The sequence below is a fragment of the Lepidothrix coronata genome, unplaced genomic scaffold, assembly GCF_001604755.1.
Source record: "Lepidothrix coronata isolate B3197 unplaced genomic scaffold, Lepidothrix_coronata-1.0 Scaffold17, whole genome shotgun sequence".
In the NCBI taxonomy this organism is placed as follows: domain Eukaryota; kingdom Metazoa; phylum Chordata; class Aves; order Passeriformes; family Pipridae; genus Lepidothrix; species Lepidothrix coronata.
In genome coordinates, this window is record NW_016690197.1 from 8,173,750 (window position 1) to 8,195,082 (window position 21,333).

The 21,333-nt window shown below is 44.7% G+C and overlaps 1 protein-coding gene across 1 annotated transcript in view; it reads left to right on the plus strand.

The window, feature by feature from the left end:
• The window catches only part of SYNPO2L (synaptopodin 2 like), a 38,350-nt gene that overhangs the window by 7,530 nt on the left and 9,487 nt on the right, over positions 1–21,333 (plus strand). The window contains exons 2-3 of the mRNA XM_017807064.1: positions 7,345–7,496; positions 10,248–10,909. Of these exons, the coding sequence (XP_017662553.1) occupies positions 7,345–7,496; positions 10,248–10,909 (814 nt within the window). The remainder of the gene's footprint in view (positions 1–7,344; positions 7,497–10,247; positions 10,910–21,333) is intronic.

Here is a 21,333-nt window from a genome sequence, read left to right on the forward strand (position 1 = left end):
TGCTCTTCCTTGCAGAAGTAAAGGGCCCGGCCAGTGTCATCTTTACATCCTATTTGTCCATAAGGATGCAGGCATAATGGAAGAATTTCTTGACACTTACCAGAGGTTGCAGTGAAACCATACATGCTACATCGATACCTGCTGCATTAAATGCACCTGGGACCATTCTCTGGCACTTTTGCCTGCTGCTACAGAGTGTAGCAAAGCCCAGCAATTAACTTTTTCTGTTCTCCCAAATAAGATGGCTGCATGCCCACAGGCAATGGCTCTGGGAATTATCTGTTCTAGCTCCTAGACTATGCCTGGGAATTGTTCTGGACAGCATTAGCTGGTCTGAGCCAAAGGTGTGCCAAGGATCATTTCAACAGTTTAATGCTACAGTCAGTTGTGGTCCAGAGCTCAGGTTTATTCGCTGGCATTAGTCAGCCTGCAACTGGTTAGAACTACTGAATACATCTGTGGAGGCTGAGCCTGGCTTTTGATGTATGTTCATACCTACAAGACGACTACAAAGATGCCCCAAGGCACAGGACAGTCTGTGTACCAAAGTGCCCTGGATCCTTCAGGTGAATGGGGTACTTCTGTAATCCATACCTGTGGCTGATCCTGTCCTTGCTGCTGCAGAACAACGGTGTTTATCCTCCTCAGACTGTTGCTGAGAGGTTCTCTTTGGGTTAGCGACTGCTGTGTTTTGGTGCAGTAACCCACACTTGCAATATTATGAATGCTGTGTCCAATATTTTTTTGCAAACATAAGTGATCCTCATCCTATCAATATAATAGTAGGTATGTTGTCGTCTTCTAATTTGCCCTCTCTCAGCACAAATACTGTGGAGGCATATTATACTTAAGACTGCTGCTATTCAACAATTAGTAGCAGCTGAAAAGAGTCCTCTGTTTTGAGAAAGCTTTTCATTCAGAGTTTACATATGCTCACTGCCCTTTGGAGCACAGTATCAGCATGCAGGGCTAAGGTTGAAAACACTTTATCCTGGAGGACTGAAGACATATCTCTGGATAACTGGTCTGTGTTCAAGACCCTTCCACTCCTTTCAGCCCAGTTCAGTGCCCAGTTCTGTACCCGTAAAGAGACATTTTGGTGGCAAGATTTGCTTAGGAGCTCCAATTCCCTTAGGTTTTGATTCTAAAATCTTTTATGTCTAAAGGAGCCAGGCTGAGCCTCTAGAAAAAAGACCTACATGGGACATGTATAAGCATGTTTTTTCTGAACACTCAGTTGCTCTTCTCACAGCAGCTGGATGTGAGATCTGGTACTCTTGCTTTTGACAAATATATCTGTTCCTTTTGAATCCTTGCTTCATATAAAAAAAAAATGATATCCTGCTGTTTACTTTGTTGAGGGTAAAATGTTTGTCAAGTACTTTTAGTATCTATTCTAGTACATGTGGCATTATTCTTTGTCATCGGTATTATACTTCGCTCACTTTTCAGCTAATCTTCCATCAAGTAACAAAAAGCTATGGAGATAAAGCCTCTTTTCATTTACCTGCAGCCACCTCTGGCTAGAAACTTGCTCCTACCCATGAGACCTGTGCTTGGGCAAAGAAGGTGGATTGTTTTTCTCTTCCTCCCTTTGTATTATCACAACAAAATGTTCTTTTAAAGGCAACTGGTTTCAGTGAGAGAAAACCAACAGAGAAAGAAAACCAACAACCTCTGATTGCTTGCATTTGTTTTATATCACCTTGTATACCCTGGTATAAATCAGAATTAAGTCTAGGGCATCTAATAAGTTGTTCTCCCTTTCCCTCATAGCAATATCCCCCCCACTGGCACACTCTAGGCAGTAACATATTAGAGTAGTCTGCTATGTACTCAGTTGATTGGCCAGCACCAGCATCCTCTGCCACTACCAACTCTTATCACTAAAGTCACCCAAGTCTGTCCTCCCACTCAAGATATCTTCTTTCACCACTCTCCATTGCTGTGTTCATCCCACAAAGTATGAGTTCTCTCCTCTCTTTCTCTATATAAAGACTCCCTAATTAAGCTTCACCATGGATGCCTTCTGAAGGAGGTCTGCAGAGACACCAGACCTACTTTACAAAGAGACAAGTCATCCAGTGTCACCTCTTAAAAAGGAATACAGAGTTTCATCGGGAAGTTAATGAACTAAGTAAATAAATGTAATCATAATGGATTAGAGTAAATATTCTCCTGTAAAATAGCTTCCAATAAAAATATGGCATTGCCAGGAGGATATAATGTTATTTACTACTTAATAGACAAGGCATAGAAGAAGTATCTTAGTGGATCTCTGTGTTCAGGTGGGCAGCTGAGATAAAGACAGACTGTTGAAAAACATCCTGATTTTCAGGCTCCTGCCATTTATTACTCACATTTATTACTCCTTCTCTAAGGTGTTTTCTCCAAGGTCACACAAAAAATCATCCAGGTCTCCTGAACGCTCCTCTAGTAATCTACCCACTTTTGCCACAGGGGTATCTTTTCTTGCACAAGTAAAAATTAGACCCTGGTCCTGGAATCAAAACAAACTGTTCCAGTAACCAAAAAGATGTCAACACAGATGTTAAGAAAGAAGAAGAGATAGAGGGTGTTTGTTTCTGCTTTTACATCTAACAACTGCTGTGTTTCTGGTTCAGCTGAGCAGGAAGTTCTAGGAGGAGGAGACCCAAATGGTCTCCTACCTTTTGGTAATGCTTTATACACAACAAGGCAGTCCTTAACTCTCCACGTGAACCCTGTGACAGGACTGCATTTCGCATAAGGCTCGGAATGAAATTTAAATACTGCCACGTTGCCATGGAGTGTTGGACCCCATGGCATTATAGCTGGTGGGGGAAGGGGGAAGCTGTGTGTTAAGAGATGCAATCAGAGATTGGAAGGGCACTGGATGGGAAGACAAATTGTATTCAGTATACAACTCTGACTTGAAGTGATTTTGCTAGGTTGCTGCTGGAAAGATTTTAGATTAGAGGGAAGACTGATAATGTAATTTGCCTTCTACCACAATGAGAAGAGGTGAGAGGTGCCTTGGGGAGGTAAGGGGAAAGATGCCATGAACCTATTACAGGTTATTTTCTGAAAGGCACTGCAAACCACTTCTATTTACCCATAGCTTATTTCCCTATGAAGAAGCAGTGCTGGCCGGCAGGGAAGGTGGTTGCAAAGTTTCGAGACAGGTTCCCTGTGCTGTACTCAGGCAAGATGTGAAGCCACTGAGTTACTATCAGGATTACTCTATTCTTAGCATACCAGCGTGTGTTCAGCCCCCACATACCACTATCTAAATATAGTCCCTACTGAAGGACAGATGCTGCCAAGTTGGATCTGACCCCTCCTCTTGCATTCTGTTCCTGAAAGCTAGGCTGAATTCCCCAAGACACGTCCATAGTCAGCATGTCCTTTTGTCTCCCCAGGGCTGTACAAGGAAACTTGTACTGTACTGTTAAAGCCTGATCCCAACCTTGGCCTTTCTGGCCTCTCCTAGCACTGGTCTGCCCTTTAATATCTTTTTTTATTCCTTTCCTCCTCAGTTGTCACCTTCACTCTTTTTCTTTTTTCCCCTCAATTGTTTCTGTCCTTCTCCTTCTGTCTGATTGCACATGATCAGTGAGATCACATGATCAGTGATTGCACATGATCAGTGAGAGGAAGCAGGTAAAAAAACCCACATGCACATGTATGTGCATGTATGTGCACATGTATGTGCATGTATGTGCATGTATGTGCATGTACCTGGGTGCTGCAGACACCCAAACCTCTCTGCCAAGAGCTCTTTTGTCACTACAGAACTCCTACTGAGAGGGCAGGGAGACAGACAATTTTTTGAGTAAATCTGTTCCAGTTTTTCACACTGATTTGTATTTGCAGTAGCATAAATCAGTACGACTCTGAAATTAGGATTTCCTAAATCCATCTGATATCATAACAGGACATTCCTCCAATTAGTCAAGGTCTGCCATGGGAGAGTGTGTCTACTGAGGCACAGAGTGGAAAGTGTAACAGAGAGTTAGTTAACAAGAGGCTCACAGAATTTGTGGGGCTCCTCACACAAAAGGAGAGATCAGTCCTCGCCAGTATGTGCTAGAAGGTCAGACAGTACAATCCCCCAGGGCCAGGTCTGGGGCCAGCCCTGACCACTTGTCAGAGTCCATCAGCCTCTCATGGGCACAAGAAAGTTCTCCAGATATCTGCTACAGGAAGCACAGAGGTTTTCTCTTTGAAATGCCACTTTTTCCAGCCTTTCCCATATCTTTAGAACAGCTGTCTGGTGACCCCTTCCAACATGTCTACAACCTAAGCAGAAGCTCCCTGTTAGTGACACTTCATGTGGCTCACTGGGTGCCCAGGAGAGGGCCTCTTTTAGATATGGGGAGCAAGTGGCTCGAGCCTGAGGGCAAACTGACCTTCAGGATGGGCAGCGAGCCTGGCTTTTGGACTAGGCAGCCACCCTGTCCTGGACCCTCAAAAGCTCAGTGCTGCCCTTGCTGTAAGCAAGGTGTGCAGGTTATGGGTTGTCATTACAGTCTCCACAGCACTGGGCTGGCAGGCATATAAAATCTGGCAGGCATGTCCTGGTCTCTGTCCAGAGGCTCTGCAGCCTCCGGCACACTGCACCCTGCTGTCGTGGTTGTGGATTAAGTCCTGTCCTGTCCTTTCTGTTTGATGAGCTTTCTTTCTTCTCTCCCTGCACAATCCTCTCTGCCTTTAACCTCTTTGCCTTCCTCCCTAGCAAATCAGTGGGGTAGGGATTTGGCATAAAAATTAAGCTGTGGATAGTTCGTTTCCCTCTGACCCTGGGAAGCAAATTTGTAAAAATTCCAGGGAGGGTTTATAAACCTATGGGAGACTGCACCAGAAGAAACATGCTATTTTCAGACTCGCTAGGTCTCTTCCTGTGCCAAAAGAGACCTGGTCCTGTTTTCCCAGAGAGGAATGGAGACAGGGAGAAGTCCTTCCTAGACTACAGAGCTAGTTTGCAGACTCTTACAACAGCACTGAAGGACCAATAGTTGCTTTAGCGCGTGGGCTCTCTGTCACTCTGGTAAAATCTGAGCACAGACCAAGCCAGAGCCAGAATCCTCACCAACAACGAGAGAAAAGCTTTGCCTGCTTGTGATGCTCAGCCTGCATGGGACTGCTTCTGTCCCACCAGCCTGCTCTAATATGAAGGTACCTGAAACAGCAGCGGGCAGTGTTGGGACCACAGCCTGATCCTCCCTGCCTGGGAATACGGAACACTTGCCTGCAAAGTCTCACATACTATGGGACCAGAGGATCGCAGGAAGCTTACTATTGCTGCTCTGGTTGGTCACCAGCCTACATCCAGTTGGTTTCAGTGAGCATGGAGGAATATGATCGGATGTGAGTAATGCTCTGAGCACCTGCTGACAGCCTTTAACCCCCAGTCTCCTCACTCCATAACTGGGAGACATACTCAGCAAGTATGTTCCTATCCAGTGCTAAGCACCAAGCACTTGGCCATGGAGCAGCAGTTGGCCTTTTGGGGAATACCAGGGGACACTCCTTCTAACCTCTCTTCAACTTCCTAACTCTCTTCTTTAGCCCCCGTGTCAGTAGGCAGCACTGGAAACTGTGTCTGCTCTCTCTTCTCAGTTAACAGCTGCTCCTCGAGGGAGTATCAGGAAGCAGCATTTATATTGTAACAGCAGAAAAGTGGTTCTTCAGCAGTAGTTCATTATAGACCCACACATTCTCATTCCAGGCTTATATTAACAAGGAGGGAGATAAAGGAATAAAATGACAGAGGCTGATGGATGTGGCAGCTGGGATGAGCCAGTCCCTATTTTAAGCATGCAGGCAAAATTTGGGGTCAAGCTGGAAAGGCTACAGAGCGATAAAGTGCCAGTGAACACAAAAACAACTTGAAGGATAGCCCTCCTCTTTCCATCTTTTTCCCGAACACCTCTCGGTCCTGCTGACAGGCTGACCTGGGAGGAGTGCTGCTCTTGCCTGAACATGGGCCAGCAGGGTCGAGTTCTGGGTGCAAGCACACCCCATGGGTGCAGAGGGCCTGGGCCCTGAGCCCAGCCAACCATGACATAGGACCTCCTTAGGGCTCCAGCCCTCTCCTTCCCTGCTTCCCTACTGCCCCTGCAAGAACAGTGACAGGGCAGCAATCCTCCCACATCCACTTCTCTTTCATAAGGCTGCCATAGAAGTGCAGGCAACATAACTGAGACTGGTTGCTCCAGCACAAGGCTGTAAGATATGGGAGAAGGTGCCCTGCTGTGTTACCTCTCTGCAGGATCTGCCACAGTTCGTTCACTGCACCCTCTGTTAAACAGCTCTGCACTGATGTGTCTCTCACTTAACTTCAAGATTCAAAGAAATCTTCTAGAAGCATCTACAAATCCACTGTATTACTACCTTGGCCCTGACTTCCTCTGATCCATTTTTTCCTGAATATTCTTTTATGTGCAAAATCAGTCTATTAGGGGCACCAAGCTGTCCTACAAGACTATCTCCATTGCTTGCCTCTACGGGAGAGGTCTGTGGTTTTTGGCTGAATGGGCATTTGGTTTCCTTGCTTGCTTGACTTAACAGAAAGGCTAGGCTGTGTTGGTAAGAAGTTTAACTGATGGATGATAGAAAAAAAGGGAGAGGAAACACTTGGTGTAAGATGGCCATGAGAGGCCAGATCTAGGAACTAGCCTGGAACTAGAGACTCCAACTCCATTCTCAGATATAGCAATGCATATCCTGCACAACTCCTGTTAAGGCTACAGATTTATTCCAAGTTTACACTTGTGTAACAGGACACCATATGGTCTGATGCAGATGTCCAGAAATACACTGGCCAAAGCCATTGGAACAGGAATGCTTAACAGCAGAAAGTGCCTCTTTCATGACAGAGCCACCAGTGTCAGCTTCCATGAGGATGGTACCTGCAGGGGCTCTGCATGAGAGCCAGGGATCATACTGAGGAATCACAGTAGGGTAGTGCAGAAGGACACACAGTCATGTACAGGCATAGTCTGGAAAGAGTTTCTGTTCCCTCTCTGAAATACAGACTCCCTAAGCAATTTAGGAGATAGGGAGCAAGAGGAGAAAAGCATGTAAATGTTCTTGAGTCTTTCATCTGCCCTGAAGAAGTTGAACTGGGTTGGTGATCAGGTCAGGTCTATGGTCAGCAGAGATGTTCTTGGAATTAACGGGAATGCAGAGACCACAGCCAGGGCTCTGCAAGAGGACTAGTTCTCCACCCTGGCACGAAGCAGTCTTAGGCCTTATTTTATCCTATCAGGGACAGAGCAATAGAAGGGACAGCAGGAGAACGACTGAACTAAATAGCTGCTGTTCTTTCCTTCATCTCTATCCTCTCTCCTGCTTTTCCAGATCCGAAAGAGAAGCAAAGCATGCCGTGGAGGCCTGTGGGAAAATGATGTGATAGTATCTATCAATGGGAAGTCATGTGCTGGCCTTTCCCATGCTAATGCCATGCAGATCATCGATTCTTCCAACGGCATGCTCAACATCCGTGTGAAAAGGTAACCTGCACACAAGCACCAGTGCTGTGACAGTGCAGACAGCAGGGCAGCTTCATCCAGCACAGAAGCTCTCCATACCTAGCAGAAAGAAGGCAGGCAGGAAGCCTTTGGTTTTGCCATACTGCTAAGTGGGAGGACTAGGAGGACTTCTCCGTGGCTAACGTGCAGCCATCTCAATGTTTTGCCCTGTCTCTGTGCTGCTCTCCAGAGTGACTGGCTCTGGGGCTGAACTGACCCCAGGCATCCCCACCCCTCAGGCTGAAGGGAAATGTTTGCAGTGTGAGGGCTGTGCTGGAAATAATGAGCTATTTAGGCTCCTATGCCCAAGATGGCATAGGGCAGTTCATCTCAGCAAGTAACAGACTCTGGTTCATTCTGGGTAAATAACTGTTCTGTAGAAATGGATTTGACTATACAATGAATAATTAAGCCAGGACAAGATTACCCAAGTATTTACTGCATCAGGCCAGTTGTCCAACAGTCTGTGAACTGACTTCCACAAAGATTAGAGGTGTGTGGCTGAGTCCCCCTTTTATGGGAAGAAATATCTCTGCCAGTCTCTAGTTCAGCAGAATAGTGGAGATCAGCTCAAATGTAAGCATAAAAATGGTCCCAGTAATGTTCCTCATTCTCCCTGTGCTAAGTTAACCTAGTGCCTCAGTGCATGCTGGATGTGGCCCAAGCTGCAAATGAATAATCATATAAAGATGAAGGCAGAAAAGCTGTGTGAAGTCCCAGTCCCAAAACTACTGCCAAAACAGAAGTCACCCTCAGAAAAACAGGCCCTGGTGAAGGGGGCTGGGAGATGGGATTTTCTACAGTCCTGAACAGGCAGAGACTGTGAGCAGTGAGGAGGGACAGCCACGCTGGTTGCTGACATCTGTAAAGCAGGGGCAGAGGTGGGCAGTGCTCAGAGAAGGAAAGCCTGAGCATGTAGGATGTTTCCCTTGGCTTTAGGTAACACGCTGGTGCCTTCTGATGTGCTCACTCTATACCCTAGCTGTGATTAAGTGGGATGAATAAGTTCTATACAAGGTGTCCAGAATAGCTCCTGGTCCCTTGCCAAGGCCTTGTCTCACCCCATCGGAGCCTATCTGCAGCCAACAGTTGCCTGGGCAGATTCCAGTGGGGCAAAATCAGCACACTTTGAATTAACAAAGTGACAAAGGCAGGCTTCTCATAGCCCTCTGGAAGCCAGCACTGGATGGTTTGGAAATAACATAACCAGTTGGCTGCAACCTGGAGTAGCGGAGAAATCATCACATATCGCTTTCTTGACCACATCTCTGTTCCCACTTTATATTTATGTTCCCAGAAAAAACACCAATCAATCCTGTTCAGAAAGGAGAGGTAGCTGGATGACTCTGGAGTATGTGTATTTCAGAAAAAGAGGGAGGGAGAGACACTGTGATCTGACAATGCAGAACAAGAGAAACTGGCTTACAAGCAGTAATGCTTTTCAGTTATTTGGTTGAGTATTTAAAGAAGAGGAAGGACTGTTCTGTATTGCTTGTGGAACTTTAAGTTTGCTCCTCACTGAGAGTTCATAACGGCAAATAGTATTAAAAAAAATAAACTGCCAGAGAAATTGTCCCACCCTTAGCTTCAACAAAGGTTTGCATTTGACATGAATATAAATTTTTCACAGTTTTGAACTGGGATCCAAGTCATGAATTCCACAGCTTTAGAGAGGTAATGCTGTCTGCTTGGCTTCCTGGTATGCATGTTCAGAAGGCAAATACTTAGGACTCCTTCATAGCTCTAATAAGCCCTGGCAACTCTGACAAGGGAAGGAAAAAGTTCCCTGCTCCATCTTTATGGTCTAGAGTCAAACTGCCACTGAAATCAAGACTCACTCTTGAGGAGAGAGAAGACAGAGCGGGCTCTTTCCCTGTCAGCACAGCCAGTTCTCCTTCCCTCTGGCAGTCAGCAATAGGACTGATTGCCCCAGTCTGCCCTGCACCTACTCCAGACATCCTTCCAGATAACTTACAGACTTGAAGTCGCTATACAAATGCCACTATGGATTGAACTGGCTGGCATGATTGTATGTGGTCATCAGAATCTTGGTAGCTAACTTGTGAAGCAGTCCCACAGTGAGCAGGCCAAACATCATGGTGGTCTGCTATCACAGGATACTAGAGCCCTACCCCCAAAAAACACTTGGGCCTTTTAATCCAAAGTATTGCCTATTTACTCCCATGTAGAGGTCAGGGCAAACAAACAGCACTGACTTATTTGTTTGGCGCCCACTCTGATCTAAAGTACTTTGGGGGTGCCAGGATCTGCAGAGCTGACACAGCTCCATGGTGCAGTCCCAGCTGCAGGAGCAGCTGGAGTGCAGTGTGGTAGCTGAGGCACCTGTGGTAGCTTGCTGACAAGTGGCAGGCTGAGAGGCACATCCCACTGTCCTGGGGAATGCTTGCTACACAGGTATTTGTATCCCCAGGAGAAATGCCTGGGGAGCTGATTAAGCTGACTGGTAGAATTTTATGCTCTTAGGGCATTCTGATATTCAAATGTTTAACACCTGGTTTCCATAGAGTTGTGAAGCAGAAAATCAGGATGAGAGCACGTAGCTTATGTCAGAGATGAGTCTGCCCTCGGAGTCTACACTTCAAGTGGCTGTACCACCTGAAAGACACTTGAAACACCGTTTTTGTTCCATAGCTCTCTCTCACATGTCAGGGTTTCCTTCTCGCTTAGCCCCACAAACCAGACCTCTCTCACCACTTTTCCTTCTCCCCACAGGATAGTTGGTGGGGACCAGACTGGCCCACGGTCCCAGCGTTCCCCTTCTCCAGGGCAGCGAGTGCTCTCCCCCCCATCCCTGCTCAGCCCCCCAGCACAGTCACTCAGCTCTGAACCAGCAGGAGCCCCGGCCACCACACAGCCCTCGCAGCCACGGAGGTCACAGAGGCACCTGGAGAGCCTCACCTCCCCCCCGGACAGCGAGGCCTACTATGGGGAGACGGACAGCGATGCCGACAACGTGGCCCAGGAGAAGCACCGCCGGGCTCGCAAGAAGAGCCCGCGCTCCCCACCTGACAGCACCGCCAGCAAGGCGGATGAACCTCCGGATGAGGTGTCCCTGTCTGAACAGAGCGGCTACGAGAGCATGCCAGAGGCTGCTGTGCAGGGGGGAGCAGAGGTGCCCAGCTCCAGTGGGGTGGCCAAGAGGGAGATTGTCTGCCTGCCTGGCAGCCGCACAGACACTCCATTCTCAGACAGCGAGGGACAGCTGCGGCCACCATCAACAGAGGGACGGGAGCCTTCTCCAGAGGCAATGCTCCTGCCCCATGCCACCAAGGCTATCCGAGCGGAACGCCATCTCATCCCTATGGTGGGGCCAGTGGAACATCCGATTGATGAAGACCTAACCACCACATATACAGAGAAAGCCAAGCAGGCCAGTAAGTCCTCTGTACCCTGCCACTCACTCATGCCCTTTTCTTATGCTGGATCTCCATCCAAAAGCCTAATTCCTGCAAATATCAAGTGGGTTAGCTCCTCTAGCTTGCAAAGAAGCAGAGTCAAATTAGACCTGCAGAGACTGAGGCTTCCTATTGCAGTTGGGTCTACCTCACCCAAGAGGTCCCAATGAACAGATAAGAGAAAGAGTCTGGGTCTGGGATCTGGGAGTCACTCATAGAAGCTGCAGCCATGCAACCAGCTGTGGCTCTAGCACCCTGTTCAGCTCAGTTCTCCATGGGTACAGAGCCATGTAGTATTACACATTATTAAGGACTGATGAGATAATTTTTCAGTCAGCATAGCCCTAAAAGAGTCTTGTCAGTAAGTCATTCACTTCTCTCACCCTGTCAGGGAGCTCAGGGAGGGACTTGTCTCCGTCGACTTTTGGAGGATGTTTTCTCTGCAGGCACTCACTCCAGCAAGGGTGTCCACATCTGGCAGCAGCTGGTGAACTCTGCTAGAACTGGGTATTGGCAGAGAAGGATTGCCAGCAAGGATAGGCAGGAGCTGCTAAATCAGCTCTTGAGACAGTTCCTTGTAGTGCAATCCCTGATAGTCAAGACCTTTCCATGCAGAATAAAGTACTGAAAAATGTAGTGTAGTATATGGGTGACAAACCTGAAGTGACCTTAGTTGTGAATATCTTTCCTGGTTTCTGCTACACATGAATGTATTTCAATGCCAAACATGAAGGTAGAACAAGACATTACCAGATTTCACAGTGGTGATCTATCCAATAATATTAAAAACAAGGTGATCAAAAACTTATTTTCATATGAGTACCTCAGTGTGTAGTATGATTGACTAATTTACACTTCTCTGAGCCTAGAAAAAAAGCAAGTTTTAAAAAAGTGGTTTAGCTGGGGGACAGAATAGAAAACAGAGACACAAAAATTGCTAGACTCAATCAGATACAAAGCACATGGATTCTAACTTCGGATTCTCTGCTTCAAATGCTTGATATTTTTACCCAGACCCAAGCAATTATAAAGCCTCTATTTCATCTTTTCCTCGGGCTAAACATTCCTTTATCTGTTCTGCCTAAGGGATCCTGTAGAGGTAACTTTCAAACCTAGGTGCTTCCATCAGGCAGGGCGCTGTCTTCCTGCTCTTCCCAGCACTGAGAGGACAGACTCAGTTGGGTCCCTTATGTCTGGCCCTGCTAGGCAATGTAATCGACCTGGTGCCTTGTAGTATTTCTTCCTAGTCTCTACCACTCATTTTCCTTAGGACAAGAAAGAAAGTAGCAATTTCAGCCTCCCTGAAGATGAAGTTATTTTTTCCCTCTTTGAATAATGTACAGGCATGAGGTGAATGTTGAGAAAGGCATGTTCAGCTGCTCCCTGCCACCTGATAGTCCTAACAGTGGATGAGCAACTGCTTTACATCAAGACTTATTTTCACAGACTACACGAGTACAGAAGGATCTCAGGAAAGCCATGTATTTAATTCAGAGCATTTCTGATGGCAAAATAATATCCCATGGCAGGAGGTGATGCAATAATATTTCCAGCTAGAGCTAGGGTTCCCAGAAGCACTGCAGACTGAGATAATATTTTATTCTCCTATTACTCCCCCACTGCTCACCCCCTTTCTGGTTTATGTTTGGCCATGGGTGTCCTTATGTAAGAGTTACTCTGCCATGGATGGCAATTCACACAGCCAACTTGGTCTTTTCTTGGGTTAGGGATCTTGGCAGTATATGACAAGGCACAACTCTACATCCTGATCATGGTGGAGCACAGCAGCCATTAGAACAAAAGTCAGGTTCAGGAGCCAGTAACTCTGTGAAGGAAGGAAGCAAGGAAGAAATATGGAAGGTGTTCATTAGGTGGTGAACAGAGCTAAGGAACACCTATACCTGGAATAAACCCAGGCATAAACACAAGGGGTTGTGGGACTGCTGACCTGCACTGGCTCCATGGGAAGGCTGCTTGCAGAGAAGCTACTCATTGGCATGGGAGGCACATGGTAGAGCTCACTTATTTATACTAGGCAAGGATTTGACTCCATGAGCAGAACACAGTGTGGTGGCAAGTACCAACAGCCCAAAATCAGGATTTGGTGGTGGGTGGGGTGGAGCAAAATCAGCACAGGAAAGAGGGGCAGCAGCTGCTGGTGCCACTGTATAATGCCCTGCATGTCATCAACTGCTGAACTGTGCTTTTTCATCCCCAACAAAGACACAGTATCTTGGAGGTCCTTAGAGAGCCAACACCCTTGCAGTGAAGTTTGGGCCTCTCTCTTTCCAAAGTTCATGCTGTATCTGCACATTGGTACTGGTTCATTTTTTCCAACCTATGGGATAAGCGTGTACGTCATCTGAGCCCTCCACAGGACACATGACTTAGACGTGCCTGCTCAAAAACCACTCAGAGCATTGCTGGTGCAAACCACTGGGGCACTTTGGGAAGCCACACACCACCCAAATGTGGGGGAACTTGTTGTACAAGTAAAAGGACTTCAGTCTTCATCACTACCCAGTGTCTACCATGCACTCTGGTGTTTTGCTCAGTGGGGTAAGAGAATGGCCAGCAAACAGGGACTCTTTGCTTTACTCTAAATGAACTACAGAACAGTCATATTTGTGAATAGCCAATATTTTGCCTAATCTGTAGAAACAAAAATACAAATTTGTTTACTTCCCACTAAAACTGTAACTTGCTCTCTTTAAAGAGGTGATTAATCCCTGGGGAAACTGGGAATCTTTAGGGCTCAGTTTGTCATCACTGTACAGGGCAAAACTACGTCCCTTCCTGAAATTATTTATGTGCCACTTGGACAGTGCAGAAGAAAAGGAAGAGATAACAAGATAGAAAATACTAATTAAAAATCTGAATCAGTTTCAAAAGGTTAGCAGAAAGTGGGAGCTCGTGGCAGGGAGAATCAGACTACAATTGTCACAAGTAGTTGCCAATGAGGTTCTTTGTTTCCCCATAGCTCCTGCAGTGCCCTTCTCACCCCACCCTCAAAGGCTCAGGATCCATCTGTAGCCAGGGTTGCTTCTTCTCAGCCACCTGTGCTCTCTAAGGTGCACTGTATTTTCACCCCCACCCTAAATCATCTCACAGGACAAAGGGCTCAGCCTTTCTCACCACTGAAAATACCAATTGCTAGTAGAAGACAGGCATACCAAGACAGCAGTCTATTCCTAACTTGCTATCACACTGTGTCAGTGCAAGAAGTGCTTCAAAATATCTCAATTTAAACTTATCCTCTGGACTATTTTTAGTTCCTAGGACTCAAGAGCCTCTCCATGTATGGTAGGGGAAGGGAGGGAAAAATGGGTGGGGAAATTTCCTCCTCTGCTTTATATGGGCCTGGCTGCCTGTGCAGAGTCATCAAAGATACTACATTCCATATCAGAAAAGGAAATCCTTCTTGTTTAGAGCGGATGTACAGCAGCATCACTTGAAAAGATAGGGTGCTTATAAATAAGTGGCCTATTCATCAGAGGGTCATATAGATTACCTTTTCTAAGAGTGACTGCAGTCACATTTCTCTGCAGAGAGGGTGAGTGCAGCAAGCCATCTCTCCACCTATTACAATCCGTATAGGCCACAGGAGCCATGAACAACATGAAGTACCTGAATGGCAGTTTGAACTTACTGCACCACATTTTCTACTTGGGTTTCAGCTTTGACAGTTGTGACTCTAATGATCACATTTATGTGGTTGGTAGACTAACTTCCTGGTTTTGCCATTCACTGCAGTCTAGGAGACCAAAAGATTTAGGATAGTAGTCAACTGACCTGATCCTACCTGCTTTAAAATAAAATAGAAAAGCATTCTGCTCAGACCAGGAGATTAAAATTAATTGCCTGAACTATTGATCTTACAGGAAGTCTGTTCCTGTAGCAGTATGAAGCAATGCTGAATCACCCTTGGCCCTTGCTACTCAGTGAGCAGCCAGCCACTAGGAAAACAAGGACAACAGCTTCCATGGTTGAACAACAGACAGAGAGTCTGATCTCACTTCAGCACACATCAAACTGGAAATTGCATCTACTTGGGAAATCAGTTTACATACAGTGCTGCAGCCTAGTTGTAGGTGTTTGCTTTAATAACTAACATTCAGCTTTGAATTCTCTGCCACTTGGTAGGCATTTATTAAAGAAGACCACAGTGAGATAAACTCTGGGCATCTAGAGCCCTCTTTCTCTACTTTTAGGCTTGAGTATGACATTTGAGCTTATGCCTTCAGTTTATGTTCCTCTATCGAAAGCACAGAGGTGATATCGTCAGGCTGATGTATCAATGGTTTGGGCAGAAGACAGAGACTATAAACTAGTGTTGCCCATCTTGGCTAGTCTAGTTGAACTTTTCCTTCTTTCTTGAACCATCTCAAAATTTGTCACAAGTAACTGGCCCTCTTCCTTGGGTGTTGTTACTGGAGACCTCCAGCATCGTTCCATCGGGCATCACTCTTGTCCAGCATTTCAGTGAGGATGCTGTGGGTTGTAGCATTGGAAGTGAGGCAGATAGAGCTCTGCTCTGCTCCACCTTTGTACCTCACTGCTATCCTGCTGCTCCAGAGCCGTACAGAGACATGGATTTAGCTGAAAATATATTAACTCAAAATAAATTTAGCTGTATATAATATTCTCTGGGAGGTGAAAGATCTTTATTATTTGAAGATGTATGGAGGAAAATTATATGATCCCCAGAATGAAAAGGTAGATAGTCTCTTTTGTCCTAGTATTTCCACCTTATGAGATGTCATTTGGGGCATCTTTTTAAAACTATCAGTTACTCAGACATTATTATTGTCAGCACAGGGACTCTGCCTCTGGGTCACAGTTCCTCAGACGTGATAGGGGATCATTCATCCTCCTGATGCTGGTGAAAAGTGTCAGCAGTTCTCTTCCAAGCTCACACTTTCATGGCCCTTGCAGAGCCCCAGCTAGTGATTTTTCACACTGTGCTGCCACATTCAGTTAACATAGCCTGTCCTTGCATGTGCACTTCTGGTCTGACTTAGGATGTGAAAAGTTGATGGAGAACAATGGGATTAACCTAAATTTTACCAATAATACAGATCTCAAAGGTGATTAGAGCAATAATCACACTGAAACAACTATATCTATATAACCCCTGTCTTAGCCAAGCTGATAGTTTTAGCTTCCAGGATTTTGAGTGCTGAGTTGAAAGAAATCGCAATGTAAACAGGCAACGGGAATCCCTCTCCCTGTCCAGTTGTTTCCATCAATTCTGAAAGTGATATGGGACTTCCTGACGGGGCTGGGACAAGTCTGCTCAGGGACAACACTGAAATGAGACAAAGTGATAGTGATGGATGAGGGAGAGGCATAAAAGGGTCAGGCATAAAGAGACTTTGACAAGGGGTAATTAAACAACAGTCATTATTCAAAAGAAGCGAGAGAAAATTATAGCTAGAGAGGATAAAACTGTCAACCTGGCAAATAATCATTCTCCAGTTTCACTTAAATCCATCGTAGGAAGGGAGATCAGTTTGTTGTGAAATGTGTAAAGCTTCACTGTCATCAGTGCATCTGCCACTTATGTTAACCAAGAATCTACCTCTTTGAAAGAAACAGGAGCAGAAATGAGGGCAAGTAGATTTAACATATCTTGATACACAGACTATACTGAAAGGACAAGGCTGAATCACATTCTCTATAGAGGTGAAATGTAAGGAATTAATAAAAATTGTATCAGAATGGTCCTCAGTTCTTGATAAATACCCTGGAATAATGGGAAGGGTTTCAGGGAAAGAGAGTAAGAATATACCCTTCTAATAACATTGAGGATAAGAAAAAATTAATAATAAATATTTAGCTTCAGTTAGGTGAATGAAGTAGTTATTTTGAACATACTTTGTGGAAAAATCAACATGGACTAATAGAACGTAGAAAGAGAGAGAGTCTTTGACCTGCTCAGTAAGATAAGAATTCATGGCTAAAGAAATACGGTGGACACAGTATATGTTGGCTTCTCTAAGATACCTGATATGGTTCCACATGACTTTTCCAGCGAGAGAAATATGGATGAGATAGGACTACTGTAAGGTGACTGCACAATTGGCTAAGAATAGAATAGAAAACATACCTATTAATGGTTCATGATGTCATATTAGCTAACTGGCTAAGTTGGTAGTAGTGTTTCACTGGGCTTCTGAATCTAACAGGACTACCTCTATATTTTCACCCATGTAGCTTTAAACACTACCATGCCAATCAAAGGTCCTCTCCACCTCAATGTTATATGACTGGCAAGGAGACGGATGATTAAAAATCCCAACCCTCCTCTCTTCTGTCAGTGGATCTTGTCCTCTGGCTGCATCTAGACGGAACGAGCAGTATGTGCTGTGGGGCACACCACAGCCCCGAAACTGCCACTGTTCAGAACGGGAACCTAGCTGAGACACCTTGCAGCTTTCCTCTGGTCTTCCTTCCCACAGAAACCCAGGTGTGTGGGGGACACAGGGGAGGGAGGTGGGTTACCTGGACTGAGGAGCTCAAAAGTGTTCTCGGGGACACCACTATTGTCTTCCTATTTGCTTTTTCAGCTGCCAGTGCCTGGTGGTGAAGCATTGTTAATGTGTTTTGTTTCTCTTGACTGTTGTATTTAGCAAGCAGTAACAGGAAATATCAATAATACCATTTTCAATGGATGGCCTGGGGATTCAGTGGAGTTTGCTGTGTATTCATCACCAGATGACATAACACATGGAGGGTATATGGTTGTCGTGTGAAAAGCTAGATTTTTAAATGTAGTTGGAACTTGAATAGCTGCAGAAAAGGACTGAAATCAATTGGATAACAAGAATATATGGCAAGTGCTACAGGATTAAACAAGTCCACATACCCAGATGGTGAACATATACTTGTCTGTATTACTACACAGTAGATTCTGGAAACATGAAAGACAAAGAGACAATGAATCAGTATCCTGCTGTCAGACATAGCAGAATTAGCAGATCCTAGTGTCCTTTTAATTAATGTTTTGTATTTGAGATCTCATTCTCTTATGTCTAGTAAATGCAAATCTGTCTGATGTCTCTCACATTCAAAATGAGAATGCATAATCTCTTTGTTGTGTGTGTTCTTCAGTTTTTGATGCCTGATTAAGACTGCACTCAGGCTTCTCGCTTCCTATGGTGGGGTCTATCAGCTTTGTCAAGCCACTTATTCCCCCATAAACTTTTACAAACATTGTACCAGCATTGTACCTTTGTGACTTCAGACTTAAAATTAGCATGGGCTCAAAAGCTATTAGCATGAAATGGGTAATATCAAAAGACACACAGCATGATTGCATAAACCTTCCTTAGGAAATTGGGCTAAAACGGCAAAAGACTAGTGCATTTAACAGGTGCTGTCTTGGTAAAAGAAAGTTGTCCTTTGGCAGAACTTTGGCAGTGTTGTTGCAAAAGACTATGTAGAGAATATCCAGGGCCTGAGTGTGAGCCCTCAGCACAGAAAAACTGGCCATGTGTGCTACCTCCTGCACTGAGGACACTTTTACATCGAGCTCAGGAAAAAAGGCAAACTCTCTCTCAGCTGAGGGAGATTTTTTGAGTGAACAAGCTATTCAAGCAGGATATCATGAGACTAATGTATTGCAGCCATGCACAGTGATGTCTCCATATCCTCTCTGCCTCGCAAAGCTCTTCAAGATCAGCGTGGCTAAGAATGGTCAAAAATCTACAAAATGACTGGGCATGTTTTTTTTCTTCCATGGGCTGTCAACTCATCTGCAGAAAAGGTGATTCCTGTTTTTCAAAAACCAGGACATTGCAGTGGGGTAGTGTCTCACTGGGACACTTAAAATCACTAGCCATTTAAGAATAAATACTGGTTTGACAAGTATTTAACTATTTAACCTCAGACACGTATTTAAGTGTTGCAGACTTGAGTAGGACTGTAGCATTTGCCTGTAGCATCCTAATCTGGAGCTGAAGCCATATCTGTGTTTTATATTATGCACAGGTTATGTGATGGAAGCGTGCAAATATCCAAGAATGAGAGACATGTTTCCTATCCTGAGAGTTTTACCACTTCTTTCAAGTAAAAGAATATATACTCCTCTGCTTAACTGTTTGCAGTTTAAATAGTGATCAAAGCTTGAAAGGTTGAAGCTTTCAACAGGGGAATATTTAGAAGGTCAATATAACCCATCCAAATCTTATTTTGAAAGGACTCCAGGTATGAAAAGTATGAGATGTCTATAGCCTCTGATGACTTACTGAGATATTTGCAACATTAGCCATGGAAAAATGACCTTGTCTAACATAAATAGCTCAAAGAACAAAATTCTAGGTGATCCCATGTGAAAAAAATAGCAGACAAGTAGCATTTCATCACAAGGAACAGGTTCTTTATGTCTGAAATTACCAAAGTGCTTATTTTCTATGGTAATGTTTTTTCTAGAATTTGATTTTTGGTAATAAAATTTACCATTTTTTGTTTCCCAGAGAACATGAACAGTATCTGACATCACATAAGCCTGCTTGTTCAGTAGTTTTCCTGAGCACATATTGAAGTGCTTTCTTTTAATAAGGCCTTGTCTTGAAAAGAATTATACTTTTTACACTTCTCTTCACTGTAATTAGTAACAAAATTCATTTCACTTCAGTGAAATTTTGTTAAATTAAGTTCATAGAAAAATCTTCATAGGCTTTGCTTAATAGAAATTTTTCCTTCTTGTGGATTTTTCCAACAGAATTCAGTGGGGACATGAAATTAGTGATTTAAATGCTGACAAAAAAAATTCAATAGAAACTATCCACCACACCAACAGAATTTATGAGAGTTTTGTAACTCTTCCTTTTACTCTTCTATCTATTCCATTTGAATATTCTTAATAGATACGGAGCTGTATTCCCATTCCAATTGCATGTATCAGATATTGCAAGGTTTCCCCAAAGAGGATGTTTCCCTATATGTACATTCATCAAAGAAGAGACTGAACCACTTGCATTGCTCTTGCTGTAAGAGCCTCTATGAGCCATGACAGTCTCCCTATAGCCACGTTGCCTGTAGGAGTTGTCTCCTTGGCCTGCAGCGACGGCCACTGGATTTCAGGAGGCATGGTCAGACCTTCATTCTTCTAGACTCACAAACACTGGAGGTCTGCTCCAGTCCTAGGCTACAGAGTTGCTAAGGCTGGTGCTGCTGGGAGGGAGAATCACAGCACCTTTGGCCATGGCTCTGGGATTCTCTCACTGGGGCTATTGCTGGAGTATAGGAAGAGGCAGTAAGGCGAAGTGTGAGGAGGTGCTGAGCAGGCCATGACTGCAGAGATTTGCAGACTCCCTTTACCATCTGTTCCCTTCCTCCCTGTCCACCATAGTCCTTACTACCAGCATCTGATCTCTCAACACCTCAGTCTCCAGTGCTGGAGCTTTGAATGGTGATGCCAAAACACCACTTCTTGGCCTCCAAACGTTCCATCACCCTCCCTGCGCACAGCCAGACTCTTCAGTTGTGTAGGTAACAGCCTCTGCTATTTTAATTCAACTAAATGACTTCACTGCAGGCACCCAGGATCCTAATGCTCCTCTGTCAAGTATTCCTCAGTCTTGGTACACAACAGCAATCTGTATCATGGACTGTTTCTCCTCACACATGGAAGAAAACTGACATATACACAAAAAGAAAGATGTTCCTTTCTCTTTTCTCCCTTATGCTTGCCTGGAGCTGTGTGCTCTCTGAGGATTTCAGACAAGGAAAGTTGCTTTCCGTCTGTGTGGGTTTCTTATGCCTGTCCATGCTGGACACGTGCACTGTGTTAGTTACATCTCTTTGAAGGGCTCTTTGGCACAGAAATTCTGGACAATGAGGCATTGGTAACACTAAATTGGTAACACTAACTTGAAGTTTGCACCTTTAAAACCAGAAGTTTGCACCAAAGAAGCTGCAAGAATATAGAGTATATTTTCTTTTTTTAAAATAATAGAGAGGAGTTTCTCCTCACACAGAGTACAGGGTGGGGAAAAGGAGGGTGTTTAAGTGCCAGGTGACAATGTCCATCACACTGCTCAGTGATGAAGCTATGAAGACAAAAATAGACAAAGTGACCTCATGGCTTTCAGCAGCAATGCCTATGAGACAAAAGAGAGGCTTTAAAAGGCTTGTGGAACTGATAGGAAAGGGCTTGGACATCTCAGAGTTTTGGTTCTACTCCAGCAGGGAACTGCTTTGCTCCTCTCTCATTGCCTCTCTCTCTGTTTATGGGGAGTTGTGAACTAAACGGGCTTTGTGACATGCCCAGCTCTCCAGGTTTGGACTCTGCCTTCTCAAGCTTGGATCAGCCTTATGCAGGTACAAATGTCTGTACTTTTCTGATTTCTTTTCTTTTCTTTTCTTTTCTTTTCTTTTCTTTTCTTTTCTTTTCTTTT